This window comes from Vipera ursinii, assembly GCF_947247035.1.
Source record: "Vipera ursinii genome assembly, chromosome: 6".
Taxonomy (NCBI): Eukaryota; Metazoa; Chordata; class Lepidosauria; order Squamata; family Viperidae; genus Vipera; species Vipera ursinii.
Window position 1 is genome coordinate 68,219,498 of NC_139515.1, and position 26,198 is coordinate 68,245,695.

Consider the following 26,198-nt stretch of genomic DNA (forward strand, 5'->3'; position numbering starts at 1 on the left):
GTTGGCAATATATTACAAATGAAAGAACAGGGGTGTTACTGTCACCCTAAAAATGTTTTTAATTAGTGCTCTTAAAGACCTGATTAAGCAGTTAAGTTCTTGTCTACTTCAAAAGTAGGCTGGAAAGGGGCCAGGTGTGTAAATGCCTCTTGTCGATGGGGCCATTGGCTGAGAAATCTCTTTCTAGTAATTTGCAGAGCAGGGTGATCTGAAAGCCATTATTCAGACAGCAGGTGTTATTGAACAGGGAACATTGCTAAGATATTGAAGGGTCTTCTGTTAGTAATAAAACGTGAAGTTGGCTTTAGTCTGGCTATGGGGTTGATAGCATTGTTCTTATCATTTCAGGCAGCAGACTGGATTAGAGCAAGGTTGCAGAGGATGTATTTCAGATGCAGACTATCAGAGAGAGAATGGTTGAGTTCAAATATTGCATCAAATATAATGTGAGGGGGGTTGTTTTGATCCTAAAGCAAGTTGTTTTGACTTGGGCATATGCTTTGACCTTCTGCCTTGCCTGAGAAGTGCAGAGATACAGCTGATAATTCTGTGAAGTTGTCTTGCAGAAACCTAAGGCAATATTGAGCCAATCCTTAAAAAATATAGTCCTATCTAGCCAGGGTGCTGCTAGAGGGAGTGCTGTGTTGCCCATCTCTTGGTTGTTTGAATCCAGTGATTACAATTTATTGATGGATTTTCTATTTTAAAAATTATATGTAGAAAGCTAAATGTCAGAGATAGATGCTTAAGATTAGCTGTGATGTTGTCATAGATACAGTTTTGTTATATGAATGTGTATCATCTTATGCCCTGAATACATGCTAATTCAAAGGGGATAGCAAAAAGGAGAAAAATACAAAAATAAACTCATAAATGTGCTGATAGTTCTGTTACTAAAAGAAGATAAAAACATGTGGTTAATTAAGTAGAAACCACAATATTTTGTTTTATAATCCAATTCTGGCTTCTGACATATTTTGAAAACAATCCTACCTCATCAGAATAAAAACTTACCAAAAATGGATCATAAGGAGGATCTGATGGAAGACCTGATGAGTTTTCATAATTGGGATTTGAGATGTTGGTAGATGCCGCTTTGTCCAATGTAGTTACATCAATATCATCTTTTTCCTATGTGATATTTTTAAAAGAATATTTTATGTTCAGATTCATTACAAAGAAAGCCAGTTTGGTGTAGTACTTAAAGGCATTGGGCTAGGAAATTGATAGAATATGAATTCTAATCCTGCCTTTGGCTTAAACCAGATGCGTGGCTTATTCACTCTCAGTCATAGGAACAGGCAATGGGAAGCCATTTCCAAAGAGGGCCAACAGTTGCCAGAAGTCAAGATGACTTGAAGATAGCAAAAAGCAAAGCAAACAGGGAAGTCAGAACTTATATGATGGCTGTATTTATAAGTTATTTAAATACTAGGGTTTGATTATCAGGAATGCACTAAATCAGTGGTTCTCAACCTGTGGTCTCTGGATCACTGGGGAGGGGGCATGATGTCACAAGGTGTTTGCAGAGGCTTGAGGAAATATTATGATTTAATTCTTGAATTAAATCTTGGTGGTCCATGCCACAAAAAGTATTTAAAGGGGGTCCGTGGTAAAGAAAAGGTGAGAATCACTGTGCTAAACTAAGCCTCATGTGCTTCTATGTCCCTTGCTTGTCCTCTTCTAGATTATATTCCATCTTGACTGAAGTGTTGAATCCAGTCTGGTGTTAGACCATAGTCACCAGAAATAGCATCCTTAGTAGAGCACAGCAAACTCAACAGGAGTGATGAAGATTTTTTTCTCTTTCTCTGCATATTCTACTCAGTGAAGCTAAACAGATAAATCTGTTCTTTGTATGAAAGGAACAGCTTTGTCACATAGTTCTTGTGTTTGATTTCCTTACATGATCAAAGTTGCCTAATTAAAAAAAAATATACCCATGTACTGTGGCTGTTCTAAAAGTCTGTTTATGTTACTATGCTTTTTCTTACCCTGAAAAGTTGGAATTGAATGGGTCTGTTCTTAAATCTGAAGTATGAATATCCAACCAAAGCGATGATTCCAATGACCAGAATGATTGCAAAGAATATTCCTGTACCAGCTCCAGGATGTAGAGAAGCCTTGAATTGAGATAAAGAAGGCAAATGGATATAGCAGGAAGTATAATTAAATATTTCACAAATTCTAGAGGGAGAGTCATGTTACTATGTGTTCACAGTAGAACATCACATCACATGGTATTTTAAAATTGACCAAATGTATTGTGGTACAGGATGGATGCAGTGGCTCAGTGGGTTAGGATGCTGAGCTTGTCGATCAGAAGATCGGCAGTTTGGCGGGTCGAATCCTGAGTGCCGCATAGCAGAGTGAACGCCTGTTACTTGTCCCAGCTTCTGCCAACCTAGCAGTTCGAAAGCACGTAAAAATGCAAGTAGAAAAATAGGGACCACTACGGTGGGAAGGTAACAGCGTTCCGTGCGCCTTTGGTGTCTAGTCATGCCGGCCACATGACTACGGAGACATCCTTGGACAAACGCTGGCTCTTTGGCTTTGAAACGGAGATGAGCACCGGCCCCTAGAGTCGGAAACAACTAGCACGCATGTGCGGGGGAATCTTTACCTTTACCTTTATTGTGGTACAGAAATTGGTACAATAACTTAGGATGAAGGAAAATATCATTTTAAAGCCAAGAAGCAGACCAGATTTTCTTTTTGCATGCCATTTTGCTACGAAGGTCTAAGTGTGAACTATGGTAAAACATGCATATAGGAAATGTGTACTATATTATCTAATTTAAGAATATATATTAGAGAAAACAGAAATAACAAGAAAACAATATTTTGTAAAATCAACAACCTGTTCACTGCACCTTGATAGCTCCAACAAATGCTTCTAATGAAACAGATTCAAAAAGAGGAGATGGTGGTTTTACTTGGGTTGTTTTCCAAGTACTTTCATGATTGTTCTGGAGCATTCAATGGGTTCTTCATTTTTTAATTTCAAGATGATGTAAGTGCCCGAATCAAGAGCTCTTCCATAGCAATGTGCATATCTGTATGTCCTCAAGGCACATAACCTATAGCTCCAGAACTGCATATTCCCTCCCCCATACAAAAAGTGTTGAGTAAGACCATCAGACTATTTCCAGAAGATGAAGTAATTTTAACATGACAGAAGAGGAAAGTTAGTGTGTAATGAGAAAGCACATTACCATTTTAAATTCAGTTTTTAATTAAAATCTAATGTTGCTATTTTGATCCTGAGTTATGGCCCAAAAATACTACCTAAGCAAAGAATGATTGAGTGCCTCAATATTTCCTTCTTTGACATACTTCAGCAAGCCTGTTTCCAAAAGAAATATTCATTCACAGTTTTTGGGAAACCACTTGATTCAAAAAAATACATTTCCATATGCAAAACACTTACAGACGTTGCAGGGGGTGCCTTTAGTGATGCTTCAATAACATGGATGACGCCATTGGAGGCAATAATGTCCCACTCACGAATAGCTTTACCATTCACATACTTGGTTGTTGTCTGAAAAAAACAACTTGAACCATAACATGTTGAATATACTATATGACAGACGTGTCAAACACAAGGCCCGGGGACCAGATCCGGCCCGCAAAGTGGTTTCATGTGGCCCGCGAAGCCATCCTGGAAACAGTGAGGGAACGGACCCACTGCCTTGGCCCCGGCCCAGAGACCCTCCTTCTGCCAGAGACCCTCAGATCTGTCCCACTCCTGCCCAGGCCCCCATAGGCACCCTTGATGCGAATGATGTAGAGCTGGCCATGCCCACCCAGTAGGACATACGCACTTTAGCCATGCCTACCCAGGCCACACCCACCCGGCCCCGAGGGCAACCGCAATGCTCATGCGGCCCTCAATGAAATTGAGTTTGACACCCCTGCTATATGACCTTACTAAGTAACTGTGTAACTTAATTAATGTTTACTTTTCAGTGCTTAGATCTTTTGTATGTGATCTACTTTGTATATGTATACTACTCCTGTCTAAAAGGACTCACCCTTTTTGTGCTGTTGGAGATTATCCCAAAAAAGATTCAGTTCTTCCTCCGCTGAAGTAGCAGACCCAGTTGGTCAAGGAGGATACTCATACAAAGAAATTTGCGGTTGCCTCTTATTCAGTTTAGAAAGAGAGCTAAATCACTGGTTGGGCAAATGCCATTTCCCCCCTCATGTTATTTAATCCAGATAAATAACATATAGTGGTTGCTATACTAGCTTTTAAAGTGAAACAGGCTAATTTACTGAACTGCACACGTAGATTATACATTAAAAATACATACAGTATGTAAAATAAGAGATAGTTGTGGATAAACCCAGTGAAAAGTGGAATTCTTTACTCTTCTTGTTTTCATAGTCAATGAAAAGAATGTAGTGAGACATGTGTATGCAAAATCATACAGAAGAAAGTTTTAGGAGAATCCAGCTACTAGCTTAATTTAAAGAAAAAATATTAGGACTGCCACTGATGCCCAGTGGTAATAAAAAATGAGCAGATTTACAAAGAAAAAGAATAGTAGATAGAACAGGAGAATAGTGATTTGAAAGGTTATTTCTCCACCTGAAGACTTTCATTCATGTCCAATTCATATCAGAATTCCTCAGTTTTTGTTCTTTTGGAGGAAAAAAAATCAATGCAATACAGACAATGCACATCAAGATGTACCCTTATGAGCAGCATATTGATGAACAAATAATCTACCTTTTTAGTGAGTGAAATCTGCTCCTGGTTTTCTTCTTGGCGTGTAATTAACAGATTTTCCCCTATTCTGCTTTGGAGAGTTGTTCCATTGACCAAATCTTCATAATATGTGGTGTTCTGGGTTAGATGATATTCAATGTCTCTTCCAGAGAGTGTCTTAAAGCAGCAAAAAATAACAATGTCCACAATCAAAATGGTAGCATTTCACAGCTGACAACTTTTCCCCCCCATTTTTTATTCAGGGTTGATTCCTTACATTTGCTCCTAAAAATGAATAGTTTTACTCCATAAAGTTTATGGGGAGTACCTTTTCTACTCTGTCTAAAACAAATCCAGGTAGTTGCTGTTAAAAGAGTTCGATTTCAATTAAAAGAATTTAAACAAAATGAAATTAGGTGGAGCAAGTAGCCTCTTGGATGTTAAAGGAGATACCAGAGGCTTGCATCACGATGGGGGATGAGGCTAAAAATGAACTAAAAACTCTTTAATTATCTCATCTCATCTGAAATTTGCTTCATCACCTCCAGAGATTCAACCTGTTTCATCCATAGGTTGGAACAGGTTATGAAAACAGCCAGAAGCAGGCAAAATTTTAAGATATCTGGTTTAATTTCATAAATTGATGATATAAGCATTAGGAACAATGAGAATTTTAAAACAGAAAAATTAACATTACTTTCCATGATGATCCTATTTAAGCTTCTGGAGCTGGCAAGGAAAACACAATTTTTTTCCCATTTACCTCATTCTTCCTCAAGCCATCATTGTTTGGTACAAACAAGGTTGCTTTAATGGAGAGATTTGTGAGGTATTTCATGAACTCTTGGCCTTTCCTTGAGGTATTTGAATAAGTGAAAATCTCCTGTTAAGATAGTAAATTGTGATAGTAAATAATTATGACATATTCCGCTATGATAAGAGTCTAGCAAAATAATTAACTTCCTGAGAGGAGAAAAGAATGCATGATAAATAAATAAACAAACAATGCTTCAGAGATATTTTATGGAACCCTCATATTCTTCTTGTAGTCAAGGATCCAAATTGTATTTCTTAATGATGCATATTTAAATAAATGAGTTGAATCAGGGTTGGCTTTTTTCTTTAGAAACGGGAAACTGCTTTTAAGGACAGTTGCTGAAAGGGCAATGGGAAAGGTTAAATTGCTCACTTGTAATGGAGTAGAGTAAGACCACGGAAAGAAGGCATGTATGTATGTTCAGGCTGCTGCTTTCACAGATAACTATATTATGCTGTTGTACTATTGTAGGAGAGGTCAGAAGGCCTTGCCTGATACTCACTCTCCTCTTCCTCCTCCTCCTCCTCCTCCTCCTCCTCCTCCTCCTCCTCCTCCTCCTCCTCCTCCTCCTCCTCCTCCTCCTCCTCCTCCTCCTCCTCTTTGGAATTCAACCAGCAGTTTTGTCTGCCAAGAGGCAGAGCAGACCAAGAAATAACTCCCTGGAAGACTAAATACGTCTTTTATTTAGATTGGCTATAATAACATAACCTTGCAAGATTGATTGTGTTTTCTACTATGCTCAAGCAGAGTCACTGGGAGGTAAGAAGCATCAGCAAACCTTCCAGAAATGGAGTCAGATTGCTGGCTTCTTCTTGCTATTGGAAGAATAAAATAAGCAGAGACTGCAGCCCCAGTGGATTGCAGGCTTGCAGGAAATATAGAAGAAGCAAAACATGGGAAAAGTGGCCAAGTCTCTTCTGGCTGCAGGGATGTCTCTTTTTGCAGCTCAGGATCTCACGCTGTCTACATGCTACAGGATGCCCTATTTCTCCACCCTCTCAAGAGGAAGAAATACTGATGTTGGACCCTCCTATAGTTGGCTTTTCATTGTTTCCAAACACTGATAAAAACAAAGAAATTGAAAGCAGGTGTTTTTTCAATAATATCTTCTTGACCTTGAATGATGACGAGTCCATTGATAAAACCTGGCATCTCCAACAGTTACAATATTTTCAACTATAATAACAGATGGTTTACATCACATTTATTGCTCCTTTTAAACAAATAACTGATTCAAATAATTAAAACATCATAGGGAAAAAAGATTTTCAAATGTGTTCTTTTGCTTTCTAGGGGAGAAAAAGCTTTGCTTCTATGACTCACCGAGAGAAAATTTGTAAATGTTGGGAATGTAAAAAGGACTTGAAGCAAATTTCCACTGCATGTAACTCCATCTCCCACATAACCAGTCTTACAAGTGCAACTGACATCTATAAAACAACAAAGAGTTTAAATAGGAAACTGATATGGTTCCAGGAAAATGAATATCTATTAGGAATAGGGGGCCCTTTCCCCAAGACTTGCCAAGTTCTCAGCCTTACAAAGAATGAATTTCTCTGCAATCTGAATTACATAATTATTTAATAGGGCCTATACCTATCAAAATGTTTACATATTGTTTCTCATTTAAAAATTGCTTATAACTGTGATATGCTTAAATACAATGTAAATGCAAAGCTTGGTCTATAGATCTCCCCGAGACTGCTACAATCATAAAAGTGTCCCAGGTCTACAAACATTTTAATTCAGACCTGAATGAGTTGAGTCTAGAGCAGGGGTGTCAAACTCAATTTCATTGAGGGCCGCATCAGCATTGCGGTTGCCGTCAGGGGGCTGGTTGGGTGTGGCCTGGGTGGGCGTGGCCTACTGGGCAGGCGTGGCTAGAGTGCGTATGGCCTACTGGGTGGGCATGGCCAGCTCTACATCATTGGCATCAAGGGTGCCTATGGGGGCCTGGGCAGGAGTGGGACAGATCTGAGGGTCTCTGGCAGAGGGAGGGTCTCTGGGCCAGGGCCAAGGCAGTGGGGGCCGTTCCCTCACTGTTTCCAGGATGGTTTCGTGGGCCGCATGAAACCACTTCACGGGCTGGATCTGGCCCCCGGGCCTTGTGTTTGACATATCTGGTCTAGAGCCAAGATGACAGATTCTGAGAATTCAATATTCTTCTATTTTTACCTTTGACTCTGTAACAGAAAACATCCCAGGTTTCAGTCATGTTGACTCTGATTCCGTAATCAACAATGCCAACAACTCCTCCACCACATTTTGGGGCAGAGAAAGCTGTTGGATATGCGACTCTTCCATTAGCCAGCCAACCAGCAGCACACAGATGATACTTGGCCTATTGTTAACATATAAGGAATACAATCATGAAACAAAAGAAAATGAATAACCATCTTAAACTAAAGCTATGGGGCTTATCCAACATACTAAATATTGGAAGATAAATTGCTTTCACTGGAAGACAAAATGAATATAGCAGTTCCTACTGCATGAACATGCACATGATGGTTACATTAGTGAGAATGCTGCTGACCAGAGAACTCTGATATCTATAGAATCCTTGGGGCATTCTCTGAAGCTTCAGCAGGGTAGATGAGTCACAACAACAATATGAAAGACAGATTGCCTCATTTTTCCAAATAGAACTTGGAGTTCTATCCCAACTCTGGTTGGCAGTCTGTGGCTGTTATACGCTAGAAGTCTGGATTTTTCCACAGAACTGGCTGCAAATGGTTCATACTTTACAGAAGAACGTTTGTATCCTGGATGTCTATGGAGTTTCTCAACCATCCAGGTCATGGTTGTCCCAAAGATGATGTTTAAAAGGCAACTGAATTTCATGTTTTTTGCCTTGAAAACATTTTGCTTCTCGTCCAATACCATGCATATTTTCCCTCTTGGCTAGGATAAATAAGCATCCTTACCTTCTGAGCATATAAGAGCTGAGTGTATGTAGCTATTGTAGCACTTTCATCTTCACAAGTCTTATTTGCATCAGCAAAAGTCAATTTATACTGCCCCTTTGCAGAGCGTATGTGAAAAACACCAACTGTAGCATCTGCAAAGAAGAAAAATGCAAAAATATTTAGGGGTTTCCAGACATAGTGATTTATAGAAAACTAAAAAAGATCAGATACAAATGGTGGTGCTTTGTAAAGACAATAAAATGAAGTATTTCCTTTGCACAATTTCCTATTTCATACCAGTTTCAGAATATCCTGATAATATGATCATACAAAATATTGACTGTCTTTGATATTTCAAATATCTATGCAGATAATACAGTAATTCATTAGTCTTGATATATTCATGACTGATGCACACACTTGGTGCATATTTAGACATGCTTGTAACAAATTCTTATGTTTTCATGTTGTAACAAGGTGCAGATTCTATACCTGAATGTCATATTTTTGTTTTGAATATTTTTGGTAATATGCATATACACACATGGAACTATCATGAATTACGGCAGAGTAGATCTGAGTTGTCGAAGTCACCAAATTATTGTTTAAAAAATATCTATAAAGATTGACAATCATTATTTTGTATTAGAACCACCATTTTACTGTAAAGAATTCTCAGATTCAGCATCATTAAGAAGCATAGACAAGTTGCTTCCAACTATTTCTAAATTAGAAGACTGACCCTGGAAATGGAGGTCGGCACAATTAGCATCTGCATGGCACTGTCCATGGTCCTGTAAACATCTGTCCACTGGCAGTTGACTTACTTCACAATCAATTCCATCCCCAATGTAGTTTTCATTACATTCACATTTACGCTTATCCTGAAAGGAAATTTTAGTATAACTGAGTATATTAACAGACTTATAAGAGCCATGGTGGTGCAGTGGTTAGAATGCAGTACTGCAGGCTAACTCACTGCTTAGTCCAGGAGTTTGATTCTGACTGACTCAAGGTTGACTCAGCCGTCCATCCACCCGAGGTCGGTAAAATGAGGGCCCAGATTGTTGGGGCAATATGCTAACTCTGTAAACCTCTTAGAGAGTGCTGTAAAGCACTATTAAGCAGTATATATGTCTAAGTGCTATTGCTATTGTATTACAAGTCACTAGAGCTTGTCACTGCACGTTTTTTTTTATGTTCGTCAGAAAAGTTCATTTCTAACTGTACATTTTCCCCTGTTCTCTGCACCTGTTGTGATAACTTATCTGGTAACCATAGTGAATCCCATATGACTAGCTATGTTATGGTTTCAGTCTGTTTATTGCGCATGTCTAGAGAAAGTTCTGAGTTGTTATCTGTATTGTTTTATTCACCTTTGCTGTTACTGTCTGTTACGTTAGGATGTAGTGAGCAAGCTCTGTATAATATATATTTAGTAAAAGGTATTTAGTAAGATTATGCGTCGTGTTTTTTCTTGCCTTCCTGCAAGTGTATCATGCATTCTCTGAAGCATGGTCCGTCGCCCTCTACAAAGGTGATTTTTACCTTGACATTTTGGTATCGAGGATGGTTTGATTTATGTTTTTGGAGAAGCATGTTTCTGCGGCTGTTATCAGTTAGTTAGTGCTAGTGAGGCAGCGGTGATTAACTGCTGAAACATGTCAGGAAGGAAGCCACGGCTGGAAAGGAGTCTTTCTGTGGGGCAGATCCCTTCGACCTTAAGAACTCCGATAGCTTCGGCCACACGCCTTGGAGAAGACGCGCCTGCTCCTGTCCACGATGCAAGGTCAGTCACTCCTTTTTCTACTTTTCCAAGCTCCCTGGCAGCTGCTTTTGAAAATGTTCACACTCCAGGGGCTCAAGATGAATTTCAAAGGCTTGGAGTGAAACTTAAAGTTCAGCCGAAGAAAATTCCTTCTGCTCCTTCAAGCCCCAAGCAAACTATGCGAGATAGGGCTATGCAAGGCTACTGTGAACAAATTGGGGTTTTTGAAAGGCGTTTGCAGCAGGCAAAGAAATATGTGTCAATGGTTCAGCAATATGAGAGGAATTATGAGCATGAACCGGCCATATTGCCACACCCACAAGGAGAAGCCATATTGCCTCCTTCTTCCCTAAAGCTAAAGTCACGCCCATCATTGAGTGTCATGCAAGACGAATGGGAACCGGAGGCTCCTATGTCACATGATTATGGGCTGTCTCAAAGGACATACAGAGCCACAGTGATGCCTGAAGCAAATGTTATAGCACCATCTACTGGTGAAGCTGCATTAAGACATGAATTGGAGCTCTTACTCTCGCAATTGTCTATGGAGGAGTCTTTGCTCAGAGATACAAGATTTCTGCCGTTATCTGAGGCTCCAGTCCCTGATGGTGCTAGGATTCCTGTTACTGTTGCTTCTCCTGTTAATATTGCTTCTATGCAAGCCCCTCTACCTGGCAGAGCACAGCCATATTTAACCCACATGCAATTGCCACCGGGTTCTTATATGCGAAGGCCAGTGTCATCTGCAGATTATGCTAATGCACCAGTCCCAGCACCAGCGCCTCCTGCTGGCCAGGGTGGAATAGCAGCTCAAAGACAGTCACAGCCAGCACCAAGACTACCGGCAGCTTCAATGCAACTGCCGCATGTCCAGAGACAGACGCCACTGGTGCCCCCTGCAGGTTATGGTCGGATTGCACAACCTGCACAGCCAGTACCTCAATTGTTTTTTCCTCATCAAACACCTTCCATTGTACCACTGGCTGGTGATTCAAAATTAAAGAAGTCAGGACAGAATTACAGGGCATGGGTCAGTGAGGTTGGACTTTTGTTACGCAGAGAAGGTACTCACATGATGGTGTTTAATCCTCCTGCCCAGCCATGGACTCCTGACATATGGGACTTGGATAATAGAGCATGCACAACATTATTGATGTCAATGGACACTGAATTGCAGCTCACGTTTTCACAAGATGCAACTGCCCAACAAATTTGGACTCAGTTAGAGGCATGTTATCGGCCTACATCAATTGAGTCTACATGTTTGCTTTTGTCTGAGTTCCATGGTTCCAGATTAAAACCTGGTGAACATATTGGAGCACATTTGACTAAAATGAAAGGTATTAGAAAAGAACTGGGTGAAAAAGGCTATCCTATTGATAATTTTCAAATGATCAGCATTATCATCAATTCTTTGAATCATGAGTGGAAAGATGCTATTTCCAAGATCAATCAAGTGCCTATTGCTCAACGCACAGTGGATCATGTATGCAGAATTTTAGCTGAAGAAGAGGCAGTTATGCAAGCTGCGCCACATTTAAGGGAACCACCTGCATCAAGAGCTTCAGCAAGGCGTGCCTTCCGTGGAAGGACCTACGTTCCAAGGATGCCAAGATGCTACATCTGCAATCGTGTGGGACATGCCACCCGGGATTGTCCCCAACGGTTTCCAGCGCCCGTCACATACCAGCCCAGAGGAACAGATTCCAGAGGAGGCAGAGGTAGAGGCGGACGACAAAGTCGTGGTCGTGGTTCCAGGCGTGATCCACAAGCTCCACTTGTCACATTGGTTGTGACCAATGATCCACAGCCTCAACCAGAGTATGACAGACGACTTCTTTGGACTTTGGACAGTGGAGCAGCATTACATGTTACCTACAGAAAAGAGCTTTACACTGAGATGCACGAGCCTGAACCTGAACTTCGTGAACTTTACTCTTTTTCCAATCATCCTGTTCAGGTCATGGGAAAAGGAACTGTCTACATTGAAGAGCTTGATGCTCTCATTCCAAATGTTTACTATGTTCCATCTGCCAGTAGTAATTTGCTTAGTCAGAGTCATTTGTCTAGGTTTTCTCATTTTCAGGTCCACCATCTTGAAAAAGCAAGTTATATAGTCAAAGACGGAGATATTGTTGCTGAAACCATGTTGATTGGTGGTGTTTATTACTTAAAACCAAAGCCTAAGCAGCAAGAGCAGGCAAGTATACACGTTCCAAAAAGCACAGGCCCAGAGAGAGACGTCCCAGAGAGAGATCCTGTTGCTACTCCAAAGGTTCCTATTAATGATAAAAATACAAAAAAGACACAGGTTGCTCACAGCAAGCCTGGGGTTCCTAACAAAAATGCTAATGTTGAGAATTCACTAACAGGTAAACCTTTGCATTCCAGGTGTATCCATAAGTGGCACAGAAGATTGGGTCATGCCAGTTTCCGTGTTCTGAAGAAGATGCCAGAGTTCGCAAGAGGTTTGGATCTAAAGGGGTGTAAGGTGTTTTTGGACTGTGCTGTCTGCAAGAAAGCCAAATCCAAAGCAGCAGCAATTCCAAAACGCGCTACACGCCTGTCAACACGCATTTTTGATTTGGTACACACTGACATAGTTGGTCCTTTTGCACCAACACTTGGTGGTAAAAGATATTTCTTGACAATCGTTGATAATTATTCTAGATATGGATATGTATATCCTATGAAAGAAAAATCTGAGACCTTTCAGATCTTTAAAGACTTTGCTAGTCTTGTCTATACCCAATTCGAGGTCAACATTGCCAGAATCCAGAGTGATCGCGGTGCTGAATTCATGTCTCAGCGTTTCCAGGACTGGATGCGTGAGAATGGGATAGTACATCAGACATCCGCTCCTTATACTCCAGCTGAAAATGGGGTGGCAGAACGCAGAAATGGGGTTTTGCAAACCATGATGCGTTGCCTCCTTGAAGATGCTAACCTCAGTCTTCCATACTGGGGTGAAGCTATCAAATATGCTAACCATATCATCAACCGTACTTGGAGTAGTGTGATAAATCAGACCCCTTATTTCATGTTGTATGGGCACAAGCCTGATCTCTCACATCTCCATATTTTTGGTTCCTATGCTATGGTGAATATTCCTTTAGCCCAAAGAAAGAAAGGGGGTCCTGCAGCAAAAAGGATGAGATTTATGGGCATTGATGATAATTCAAAATGGAGCAAATACATTGACTCTCATCATGTTATTGTGGTTTCACAATCTGCTACTTTTGAGGAAGATGCTGACTGGTCCAGGATTCATTCTAACGATCCTGGAGTTTATTTTCCTAGAGACGATGTTGCTGATGCCACGCAACCTGATGATCAAGATTCACAGGATAATGTTCCTTCCACGAGTTCTTCTCAACCTACTGTTCCGTCTTCGCAAGCCGCCGATGTTGCTGCTGGCGACGATGATGAAGATGAGGACGACACGAAAGAAGAATGGACGGTTGGCCCGAGACGTTCCAAGAGGTCCACAAAGGGAATCCCTCCAAAACGGTATTCGTGGCAAGTAACAAAAACACCTGTACCTTTGATTTGTAATGTTACACTTCCACCTGAGAAGTTCACACAGATCAAACATCTTCCTGAATCAGAACAAGATAAATGGTTTGAGGCAATGCAGGCTGAAATGGACAGTCTAAAGAAACTCCAAGTGTTTACGCCTGCAAGCCCTCCAGCAAACAAGAAAGTTATTGGTACCCACGGTGCGAACTGAAAGTGTGAAAATTGCTTTAGCCACTGCAACTATCCTTGGCCTGGAAGTTTTCCAGTTCGACGTTGAAACGGCTTATCTTCACGCTGATCTTGATGAAGACATCTACGTCAAAGGTCCTCCAGGTTTCAGACAGCAAGAAGGGGATACCTGGTTTCTACACAAAAGTCTTTATGGTCTGAAACAGTCTGGTTTAATGTGGTACTTATGTCTTTCTGACAAACTAAATTCAATGGGCTTTATTAAGTCCGAAACAGATGAATGCGTGTTTACTAAAGGATCCGGTAATAGGTATGAGATAATTCTTGTTTATGTCGATGATATTGTTTATATTGGTCCAAATAAGCAGATGAGTGAGGTTTTTGCTAAAGCTTTACAAAAGTTTTTCACATTGAAGTGTTTAGGATGTATTAACACTTATTTAGGTGTTCAGAAGGGGTTTAGTCTCACACAAGAAGAGAAGATTGAACAACTGTTACATCACTGTAACATGGAGGACGCTAAGCCTGTGAGTATACCCATGCAAACTGACTTTCACATTTTGGCACATGAACCAAGTCCTGAGTTCGAAGATCAAACACTATATCGCTCAGTCATTGGGTCGCTGCTGTATATTAGTAGTTGGACTAGACCCGACATTGCACTTAGTGTTAATCTTTTATCACGACACGTAGGCAAGGCAAAACAGTTTCATTGGACATGTGTTAAAAAGTTATTGAGGTATCTAAAACACACCAAAGACATGAAGTTGTTGTTGGAACCCACACATACTGACTATGCAGAGTTATGTTGTTTTGCAGATTCAGATTGGGCGAGTGATAAGAAGTCACGGAAAAGTACATCAGGTTACATGATGTTTTTAAATGGATGTCCTGTTTACTGGCATGTGCGTAAACAGAATCTTGTTTCTTGTTCCTCTACAGAAGCTGAGTATGCTTGTGTGTCTGATGCATGCAATTCTTTAACCTGGTTTGATGCTTTAATCACAGATATCTGGACACATCCGATTCGACCAATCACAGTAATGGAAGATAATGAATCTGTGGTTTATATTTCTGAAACATGTTTTACAGGTTCAAGGTCCAGACACATTGACATCCGATATCAAAACATAAGGCAACTGGTTAAACAAGGTTTTGTGACATTACAGTATGTGCCTACACGTGATCAAATTGCTGACATGCTGAACAAACCACTTCCTACAGCCCAGCATGAGTATCTGCGTGAGAAGATGTGCCTTACTTGAGTCTTCACTTTGCTGACGAAAGAAGGGGAATGTCACTGCACGTTTTTTTTTATGTTCGTCAGAAAAGTTCATTTCTAACTGTACATTTTCCCCTGTTCTCTGCACCTGTTGTGATAACTTATCTGGTAACCATAGTGAATCCCATATGACTAGCTATGTTATGGTTTCAGTCTGTTTATTGCGCATGTCTAGAGAAAGTTCTGAGTTGTTATCTGTATTGTTTTATTCACCTTTGCTGTTACTGTCTGTTACGTTAGGATGTAGTGAGCAAGCTCTGTATAATATATATTTAGTAAAAGGTATTTAGTAAGATTATGCGTCGTGTTTTTTCTTGCCTTCCTGCAAGTGTATCATGCATTCTCTGAAGCATGGTCCGTCGCCCTCTACAAAGGTGATTTTTACCTTGACAGAGCTGACTTTGGACTTCTATTTAAAAATAAAATAAAAATACATTTCAAATACCCATGGTACGTGCAAAATCTTACAAAGCTTAAAAAGAGGTTTGCTTTCATTAGCCTGTTATTGTGCTATGGATCTAGTTCAAGAACAGGCAACCTGATGTTTTTCAGATGTCTTGGCCTGGGTCTCCTGTTTACCTTAGAGACCTTGTGCCAAAATCAAGGGTAAACCTACCTCGATCATTCTGTATGACTCGCTAAAAGGTGATTAACCGGATGGCTGTGTACAATGAGCTTATTTTTCCATAGGAAGCTGTTGCATATTAAATAACTTCATCTGCATGCTCCTTTATATAAACAGGGAAACTAATTCCACAACAATGTTTAAATACCTAATACTTACTGGCCCAGTCATTGTACAGAGAGCATGTTCGTGACATCCACCATTGAGTCCGTCAGTACAAGGGTTGATAGCCATGCAGGTATAGCCATCTCCCTGGTATCCCTTCTGACATGTGCAATTGACTTTCACATCAGTTTGTACACATTTTGCATTCTTATGACATCCACCATTGCTTTTCTTACAAAGCTTCTCAGCTGTGAAATGCAGAGAAGCACAGATCAATCTCTATAATAAAGGGAGATCTACATCAGAGGGAGACACCCTAAGGCCCTTGGCAAAGGTTCCCTGTCACTTTAAGACAAGAAACATAATCAGATTTATAAATAAATTCATAAATAAGCTTAACGTAATTTAGTATGCTGTGAGTTTTAATTTAATTTTGGAACGAACTACTTCCAAAAACCCGAGGAGAAAAAAAGTTACCATCCACCAAAGGATTGCCCAACCTTGCTCTGCACATTTCCCATCCAGTATTATAGAAGATAGTAGAAATAACAAAACAAAAGATAAACAGAGCTAGCTTATGCAGCAGATGAAACAAGTACCGACAGTCCTCGATTTACAATATTTCATTTAATGACTGTTCAAAATTATAACAGCACTGAAAAAAGTGACTTATGACCATTTTTCACACATATGACCGTTGCAGCATCCCTGTGGTCATGTGATTTACGTTCGGATACTTGACAACTGGTTCATATTTTTGATGGTTGTAGTGTCCTGAGGTCATGTGATCGTCTTTTTCAAATCAATGGGGAAGCCAGATTCACTTAATAACCGTGTTATCAACTTAAAAACTGCAGTGATTCACTTAACAAATGTGATAAGTCAGAACTCAAATGAATAGGGTTTGGTTCTATTTGCTGTATTAGGTCAAATCTTGTGGTGTGCTTAATCAAAAAACAAACAAACAAAACCCAAAACAAAAATAAAACAAGGAGAGGAGAAAAGAAGTGAAAAAAAGAAAGACAACTTTCAACATTACATAGTTCACTCAAGAGTAACTTAGAAGCAACTAGTCCACTATTGTGTTTGAAGATATTCAAGACCAATGATCAGAACTTCTAATGTTCTGATCATTCTGTTCCATAATAGGTGATTGAGGCATAGAACAGCTTTCACCTCAACATCTGCTTTTTTTCAGGGAAGAATCCACATGTGGCATCCGGTTTATAGATTACATTTTGTAATCCAGTTGTTCAAGTGATCACCCAGTTTCTCTTTGTTTGTAAAGCGAATATATTCTTGCTTGAAAGCTAACTCAGAGCTCACTAAAATACTACATACAATTAGTTTCATATTTCAGAATGTTACATAGAAGCTTCATGAGGATGGGGAAAGTGGTGGAGAACAGAGGAGTTTGTGAAGAAAGATTTTCACAGGGATGAAAAGATAAATGATAAAACGATAATTAAAAATGCATTCCTCAAGTTTGATGAACACCTTTATTTTGTGTTTAGGATAATTTTTACCTGTACATGTAAGTCCATCCCCAGTATAATAAGGCTTGCACTGACAGGTACCATCAACATTGCATACTGCATTGACGGAACAACTGGGTGAACATACTGGAGTTGAAGCTGTGAAGGAAAATTAAAAACCATAATTTAAATTCATGTTTTTTCATAATCTCAAGTCTAACAATAAAGAGTAAAAGAGTGAAATAAATACTTTCAAAGATAAAAAGAATGGGCAGCCTTATTGCATCCACTCTTAGTGGCTAAATCAAATTCAAACACAGGTAGTCCTCAACTTACAATAGTTTGTTTAGTGACTGAAAAAAGGGACTAATGACCATTTTTTTCACAGTTACAACCTTTGCAGCATCCCCATGATCATGTGATCAAAATTCAGATGCTTGGCAACTGGTTCATATTTATAATGGTTGTCGTGTCCTGGGGTCATGTGAATACCTTTTGCAATCTTCTGACAAGCAAAGACAATGGGGAAGCCAGATTCACTTAACAATCAAGTTACTAACTTATCAACTGCAGAGATTCACTTAACAACTGTGGCAAGGAAGGTCGTAAAATGGAGCAAAACTCACTTAAGAAATGTCTCACTTAAAAACAGGATTTTTGGGGTCAATTGTGGCCATAAGTCAAGGACTAACTATATCAAATGCAATTGCAAAAGTTTGCTTTAATTACTGCTGTGTTGTCTCTGCTTTATGCATTGGGATGAACATAAACAGAATGATTTTTTGCTTCAAATATAGGTCTATCAGATCTAACTGTAAAATCCTAAAAAACTCCCAATAGCTGTGAAGGGAGAGATAAAACTCTCTTTACTGCTATCTAGCATTCATACAGATTTTTCAGCACGGATAGAGTGGTCATTTCCAAATGAACTAATTAAGCTCAAGTTTTTATTTCTTGATATGAGGCATCTATCTTACAACTGTTGTTTCTGTTTCATATAAGTGGACAATAATTACTCGGATAGCAGGCCATTGCTTCAAAATTTACTCAAAAGAACACAGAACTGTCTTACAAGATAATATCTTATGTAGGAAACAGGGCTGTAAAAAGGATTTGTGAGATAACATGAGAATCTTGAATCACAGGTTGCTCATTGTGTCACTTGTTTAAAGCCTGACATTTAAAATCAGTCCATACTAGATTTGGTTGTTTTGGCATATAAATCTAATAATAAATGACCATTATTTGTATAACAGTGTGTCAAGACCTTATCAGCCACTTACAACCAAAAACCAAGCTTCTCAGATTCTTCTTTAACCAGTTTTATTGAAAAGATAGGGACAATTGTGCTACATAAATCTGACAACTGGATATGTTTACCTTACCACCCAATTTATTTGTAAGACTTTTAGGGCAGAGCATTCTTCACCATCTCACTGACCACCACTAATGCATGGGAAGTACGACTGATTTTCCTGATGAAGGAAGTATTATGTAGATAATCTAAACTTTGATATAGTCTTTATCAGATTCTGATAAGCCAATTGCATTTATCTCCTGTAGTTGTTGTACTACTACTTTTGTTTTGAACTGGCTTAAAGAATCAATGTTTACAGTATAGATATGTCATAAATCATCCTTTCCTACTCTGTTAAATTGGGAAATGCAACTTTTAGAATTACATTTGTTTGAAGATACCAAGTGAGGAAAGGCTGCACTCTTTTTGTTTCAATCTATCTATCCACCCATCTACCTGCCTTAGGAAGCAATGGGAAATAACTGTCAGTGGATGATCTCATAATACTTCAATATCCATAAAAATATGAGAATAATATTGTTTTCTTTTAAGTTCTACCCATGAAATCAATATAGCAACATAATTTAGCTATTTGATCATTCTTAAAAGACAAGCAAAATGAAATGTTCTCTACAAGCTGCAACAGGTTTACATGATCAAATACTGTAGTCAGACCTAGTTTTGTTTCACAGAGCCGTCCAGTCCATCCAGTTTCACAGAAACAAAGTCCTGATCCAGAAATTCCTTCATCACACTGTCCATGTTCTGTACAATCACAGGCTATGGATAGAACATTATTAGACTATTAGGAGAATAATCCACATGGACTACATAATTCATAACCTCGCCTTCTGCCTTAGGATCATTAGTTAGTCTTACGAAAGGCAATTATCCCAATAATTAGAACATTAATTCAATGATCCTGAGTGTGGCTTTATCTAAAGGGGTCTATACAGTAATAGCTATCTGCAGTGCTTTTTTTGTAAAAGAAAAAGGTGCCGGAACTCACACATGTCATACAACCTGCCTTGCCTACCCTATAAGGTTCTATCCAAAAAAGGTGCCGGAACTCCGTTCTGAGCATTCTATGACAAAAAAAGCCCTGGCTATCTGTATTGCAGATTTCTTGGTGCTATTGAGAGGAGTATATGAAACTGCTTTGTCCTGAATCATGTAGCTTATTACTGTCTTCTGGTCCACATGAAGGCTGTCCTAGCACTCTAGAAAATAGAAAATACATTCTAGAAAATAGAGCGTAGTGTACAGATTTGAAGGACAAAACGTGATTCATAGACAGACAATGACATTAAATTTACTTCCCCCCAAAATTGCATTGGAACTGCATAACAATTTAAAGAATCTCTGCAACAGAAACTCCTGTGAGTAGGTTAGATTTTTAAAATATAGAGAAAATTGCTTATACATAAGGCACTTTATAGTCTTTTGCATATTTGGGAACAAATCTCCAATACACGAGGAAAAACAAAAGATACAGTAGAGTTATTTCAGCTCCTAAAAGCTATCTAGACATTTCATTTTTCTTTTAAATGTTCATTTTATCTTCCATAGGATCCAAGATATGCAGATTTACAAGGAATCTCTCACCCAGGCCCAGAGAAAATTTAGGAGCATTCCTACATTATTTGTTTCAGATACGTTATGGATTATGATTCCTGTTTGAATTAGAAGAACTGAAGTTAGCTCTCCCAGATTTAGGCCAGACATATGATCCCATTAATCATGCAAGCTCTCCTATTACAGCTCAATGTTAGAGTATATTTGTTATTTAATTGTAAGTCGACAGGTAACCTACTTTTGCAATCCAAGCTATATCTTCCTGGCATACAGAGCTCGCATGAAGTCCCATTGAAGCCATCATTACAAAGGCATTGTCCTGTGCCAGCATAGCCTTCATCACAGTATCCATGGTTATTGCAAGGAGCTTCCGGGCCTCCTGGGCAAGCTGAATAGGAGTAAGCGGCAATAAGTCAATCCTTACACATATAGATTTATGAAAAACCTATCCCATATATGCCCTCTAATAATACATTCAGATTGAACTTCCATAACTCCTGGGTCCATGCTGATTGGCAATCCTATAGGCCAAAGTCCAAAATATTAGTCAAAATTAAAACAATTAATCAGTGGAACAACTTGCTTCCAGAAGTTGTGAATGCTCCTCATTGGAAGTTTTTAAAAAGAGATTGGACAACCGTTTGTCTCAAATGGTATAGGGATTCTGGCCTGAGCAGGTGGCTGGGCTAGAAGGCCTCCAAGATCTATCCTGTCCTGTCCTATCCTGTCCTGTCCTATCCTGTCCTATCCTATCCTATCCTATCCTATCCTATCCTATCCTATCCTATCCTATCCTATCCTATCCTATCCTATCCTATCCCATTAATTTCCCTTAGCAAAAGATCAAACTATTTCCAGTCTCCATCCTGAATAAATATATAAACTAAAAATTGTACAAGCCTATTTTTCAGATGAGGGACGCGGTGGCTCAGTGGGTTAGGACGCTGAACTTGTCGATCGGAAGGTCGGCAGTTTGGCGGGTCGAATCCCGAGTGCCGCGTAGCAGAGTGAGCGCCTGTTACTCGTCCCAGCTTCTGCCCACCTAGCAGTTCGAAAGCACGTAAAAATGCAAGTAGAAAAATAGGGACCACTATGGTGGGAAGGTAACAGCGTTCCGTGCGCCTTTGGCGTTTAGTCATGCTGGCCACATGACCACGGAGACGTCCTCGGACAAGCGCTGGCTCTTCGGCTATGAAACGGAGATGAGCACCGGCCCCTAGAGTCGGAAACGACTAGCACGCATGTGCGGGGGAACCTTTACCTTTACCTTTTTATTTTTCAGATATTAAACATCTCAAAAGAGTATATCAAGAACTGAGGATCAGATACAACACACTGGGCACAGCAATTTGCAATAATGGACTGTCCTGCAACAGAACAGTGCAGTGTAGGATTACATTCATATTAAGAATTCTAACCATCTATCAGTAGTCCTCCACTTATGACCACAATTGAGCCCAAAATTTCTGTTGCTAGGCGAAACAGCTGTTAAATGAATTTTGCCACATTTTATGATTTTTCTTGCCATGGTTGTTAAGTGAATCACTGCAATTGTTAAGATAGTAACATGGATGTTAAGTGAATCAGGCTTCCCTGTTGACTTTGCTTGTCGGAAGGTGATCACATGACCTTGGGGCACTGCAACTGTCATAAATATGAGTCAGTTGCCAAGTATCTGAATTTTGATAGTGTGACCATGGGGATACCACAATGTTGTAAGTGTGAAAAATGGTCACGTCACCTTTTTCAAGGCCTTTGTAACTTGGCCTTGTCATAAGTCGAGGACTTCCAAGATGTTCCATTTTATTTCTTATTTCCTTACCCTTTTTTCTCACGTTAGTATTCTATTAGGATTCCAAGGCTATGAAGAATGCTCAATCTTTCAGTTTTTCTGCTTTTTTTTTGTACTTCTACAAACCTGTTTTGCACTAATATAAATTGGGAGCTACCATTGATCTTGCAGATATGTTCCTCTTGGCAATGCGGGATGCCCTTTTGGGCACAAAGAATTTGCATTCAAAGAGTTTGGTATTTGTATGTGAGCACACCAATATTCTGAAATTATTTTAGAGAGTTCAAATGAAGATATAATACAGGGCAGAGCTTCATCCCAGTCTGCAAAAAGCAGATAAGATGCCCACAGGAATCAATATACATTTCATCTATAAGAACATTCTTTCTTGACCTTAATTATGGAAATTAGCCCAGTAGAGCAAAGAACATTAATCCTTTCAGTGTCTTTAAAAGTTAATTATACAGAGAAGAAACCAGAAGCTCTTGATTTCAGGTAGGTCAATTCTCCCACTACAAAGCTCAATCAATCTAGTCAAAGAATTGAATCAGCTGAACAAAAATCTTCAACTAGTTTAACCTTAGCTTTTCCAACATGACCTACTTAGATATGTTACACTAGACTCCCGATTTTGCTTCACTGGCACAACCAATCTGACTGAGGATGAAAGGACTTGCAATGCAACATAACTGAGGAACATCATTTTGGAGATGGCTGATCTAAACAAAGTGATGTAAGACAAATGACATTTTTTTAAAAGAAAGATGAGTTGGCTACCATTGAGTTTCTTCAGGTTTCCTTTGATTCAGTGCCTTCACTACTCAAGGACCTATTTCATTTTTGAAACATGCTGAAAATCCTCTAAAACATACTTCAATGCGTGAGAATGAAAGGAATATATCAGGAGTAGCAACTTTTCACTTTATTAGATTTTTTTAAAAAATCTACCATCTGCCTTTATCATATGCTACATCATGGGTCTTCAAACTTGGCCCTTTTATGACTCATGGACTTCAATTTCCAGAATTCCTCAGCCAGAGTGCCTGGCTGAGGAATTCTGGGAGTTGAAGTCCATGAGTCATAAAAGGGCCGAGTTTGAAGACCCATGTGCTACATGATCGGCACACCAGCTTTTCTGCTTAAAGGTCAGAATAGACACCGTGTGGCAGAAATGTGGTAAGATATTTCAGAGGGTTTTTTTAGACAGCTAAAGAGAGATCCAAGACCTTCCCCTTGTTCTTTTTTCTAGATATGAATTATATCCACTCCTAGACCTGCTAAAAACCCTGTGTAGATATCCATCATCAAAGTTCAAGTATTTAAGATTTCAGAATCTTACCTTGGCATTTATTTCCAAAGAATCCTTTACAGCACTGTGGTATCCTCAATGCCAAAGAGCAACTTCTCCGACAGCCTTGCAGGATCCTGTGACCGATGGTATATTCACATTGCTGCTTCTCTCCCTTATGATTTTGTATATGGAAATGGGAAAACAAACTAACCAACCAGAGAATTAGGAGGCATAAGCATCTCATAAGGCATAAGCATCTCTCTTTGGCTGTGGGCAGAAATTCCAAGCTACTGTATACAAACAATGTAAGTATTTACTTTGTTAGTAATGAGAAACCGTTTGGTGCAATGGTTAAGGTGTTGGACTAGGGATAGAGAGATCCAGGTTCTAGGACTTCCTTCACATGGAAACCAGCTGAGAGCCAGTTACTCCTTCTCAATGTTAATAGAGGGTCAGCCTCTGCAACAAACTGGCTGACTACCCCTGATTGCATGAGACCCTGATAGCTTCCCAATCATCCCGTGAACTAGGTGAGCCAAGTAAAAAACAAGCTGATCTTTTAGGACAAAGCTAAGTAAAGTAACAACTTAGTTTTTTGCATACTCTGATTTGTTCAGAGCAACAGGATAGTATAATTCCCACCCCCAATACTTTCAACATCCTAGTACCACAGAAGACTGGATAATAAAGTCATGTTGTTGTTAGTTGTGAAGTCGTGTCCGACCCATCGCAACCCCATGGACAACGTTCCTCCAGGCCTTCCTGTCCTCTACCATCTTCTGGAGCCCATTTAAGCTCACGCCTACTGCTTCAGTGACTCCATCCAGCCACCTCATTCTCTGCCGTCCCCTTCTTCTATTGCCCTCGATCTTTCCCAGCATTAGGCTCTTCTCCAGTGAGCCCTTCCTTCTCATTAGGTGGCCAAAGTATTTGAGTTTCAACTTCAGGATCTGGCCTTCTAAAGAGCAGTCAGGGTTGATCTCCTCTAGGACTGATCGGTTTGATCGCCTTGCAGTCCAAGGGACTCGCAGGAGTCTTCTCCAGCACCATACTTCAAAGGCCTCAATTGTTTCTTATGGTCCAACTTTCACAGCCATACATTGCAACTGGGAAGACCATAGCTTTGACTATATGCACTTTTGTTGGAAGGGTGATGTCTCTGCTTTTTAGTGTGCTGTCTAGATTTGCCATGGCTTTCCTCCCTAGGAGCAAGCGTCTTTTAATTTCTTGGCTACAGTCCCCATCTGCAATGATCTTGGAGCCCAGGAAAATAAAATCGGTCACTACCTCTATTTTTTCCCCATCTATTTGCCAGGAATTGAGAGGGCCAGATGCCATGATCTTGGTTTTCTTAATATTAAGTTTCAAATAAAGTCATAATGGTTTACAAAATAGCAGTACTGATTTTTCTCCAGATTTCATGACTATTTGGGGATGATTTGTGTGGCGGTTTTTATTTTTTTGGTCTTTATAGTACATTAATCCTATATGAAGGCGTATAACACATCTTATGTCTCCCTGCTTATCTTCACCTATAGGGGCAGATATTTACCACCCATATTTGGTGATTTATCAGGATATCTGCAAATATGGTAAAGAAATAGAAATTGAGAGTTTTGTTTTACTTTCTCTGAATCTTTTTTTTAAAAAAAAAATCAATTTATTATTTAAAAATTGAGTAAAAAAGTACAGTCACAATTACCGTTACTTTACTTCCACCAGGACACTGAGGATTCCTGAAACAGTTGACACAATCTCCCTATTGAGAAAGGAAAGCACATTCTTTAGACCAAATACTTAAAATGACATTTAACCAATTTTTAAAAACCCATACTTCTTAATGCGCACAATGTAAATGCATTAATGCATGAGCTACCCAATCCAGCATTGTGAAATACACAGTAGACATAATTTCCCCTTATTTTTGCAATCATGCTCTTATATAGATAGATGCAGTGATTTCCATATGCCAATATAGAATCTAGCTCTTGCTCTTTGCAAAAATTCTATAAAATCAGTACATTTTTAATCAGTCTTCTTCATATTAGGAATGTATGAAATGCACAAACCACTATCACAGAAATACAAGAAGAATTAAAATATATGACAACTTGGAAACACAGCCTCCTACCTTGATGAGGCTTCAAGGCTTTTGGTTGACTTTAGCAGAATCTATGCTTAGACAACTAGCCCACAAGGAAGCTCAAATTCATAATGGAAAATTTTTCAAAAAGCAAGTCCAGTAAATGAGACAAATGAACGAAAAGAATGAAGAAAGCATTACATTTCATCAAGTTGCCTTTATAATAGGATCTAACACCACTGAAAACACATAATATTATCCATTTGTAGAGTCTTATTATATGTAACACAATTATTCTTGCTAGGCCACAGCAACAGCTAGCACACTGGGTACTTAAATGCTATTGTTTTTTAAAATAACAAAACAACTAGGAAGGACCAAATGACATAAGAAATGTCATCAACTACTTTAACCCTTGGTCTAAACGTGACCACCTATATGGCAATGAGAGCAAGTTTAGTGTAGTGGTGAAAGACCCCAGACTAGAAAATGGAAGATTGCGCATTCCAGGATGACCTTAGGCATGAAACCAGCTGTAACCTCTTGCTCATCTTTTGGAAGTAGGCATTGGCCAACTATTTCCAAAAGTCTTGCCAAGGATTTCTGGAGGGAGAAAAATGGCACCCTGAAGATGGCCCCATTAAAAGCAGAGCCAGAGACCATGGCAAAGAATAAAGAGCCAATGAATAGAGAGGTTCCTTGAACTCCCTGGATAAGGACAGGACACATCCTCAAGCGTTCCAGACATTTGGTCCTC

At 39.4% G+C, this 26,198-nt stretch overlaps 1 protein-coding gene across 1 annotated transcript in view; it reads right to left on the minus strand.

The window, feature by feature from the left end:
• Positions 1-26,198, minus strand: part of STAB2 (stabilin 2) — a gene marked incomplete at its 5' end in the record, with an annotated part of 104,997 nt that overhangs the window by 136 nt on the left and 78,663 nt on the right. The window contains 15 exons of the mRNA XM_083365378.1: positions 1,015-1,131; positions 1,995-2,123; positions 3,431-3,541; positions 4,736-4,891; positions 5,478-5,597; positions 6,855-6,961; positions 7,707-7,872; positions 8,459-8,592; positions 9,183-9,324; positions 15,983-16,176; positions 17,455-17,562; positions 19,376-19,480; positions 20,514-20,663; positions 23,407-23,530; positions 25,061-25,117. Of these exons, the coding sequence (XP_083221504.1) occupies positions 1,015-1,131; positions 1,995-2,123; positions 3,431-3,541; positions 4,736-4,891; positions 5,478-5,597; positions 6,855-6,961; positions 7,707-7,872; positions 8,459-8,592; positions 9,183-9,324; positions 15,983-16,176; positions 17,455-17,562; positions 19,376-19,480; positions 20,514-20,663; positions 23,407-23,530; positions 25,061-25,117 (1,920 nt within the window). The remainder of the gene's footprint in view (positions 1-1,014; positions 1,132-1,994; positions 2,124-3,430; positions 3,542-4,735; positions 4,892-5,477; positions 5,598-6,854; positions 6,962-7,706; positions 7,873-8,458; positions 8,593-9,182; positions 9,325-15,982; positions 16,177-17,454; positions 17,563-19,375; positions 19,481-20,513; positions 20,664-23,406; positions 23,531-25,060; positions 25,118-26,198) is intronic.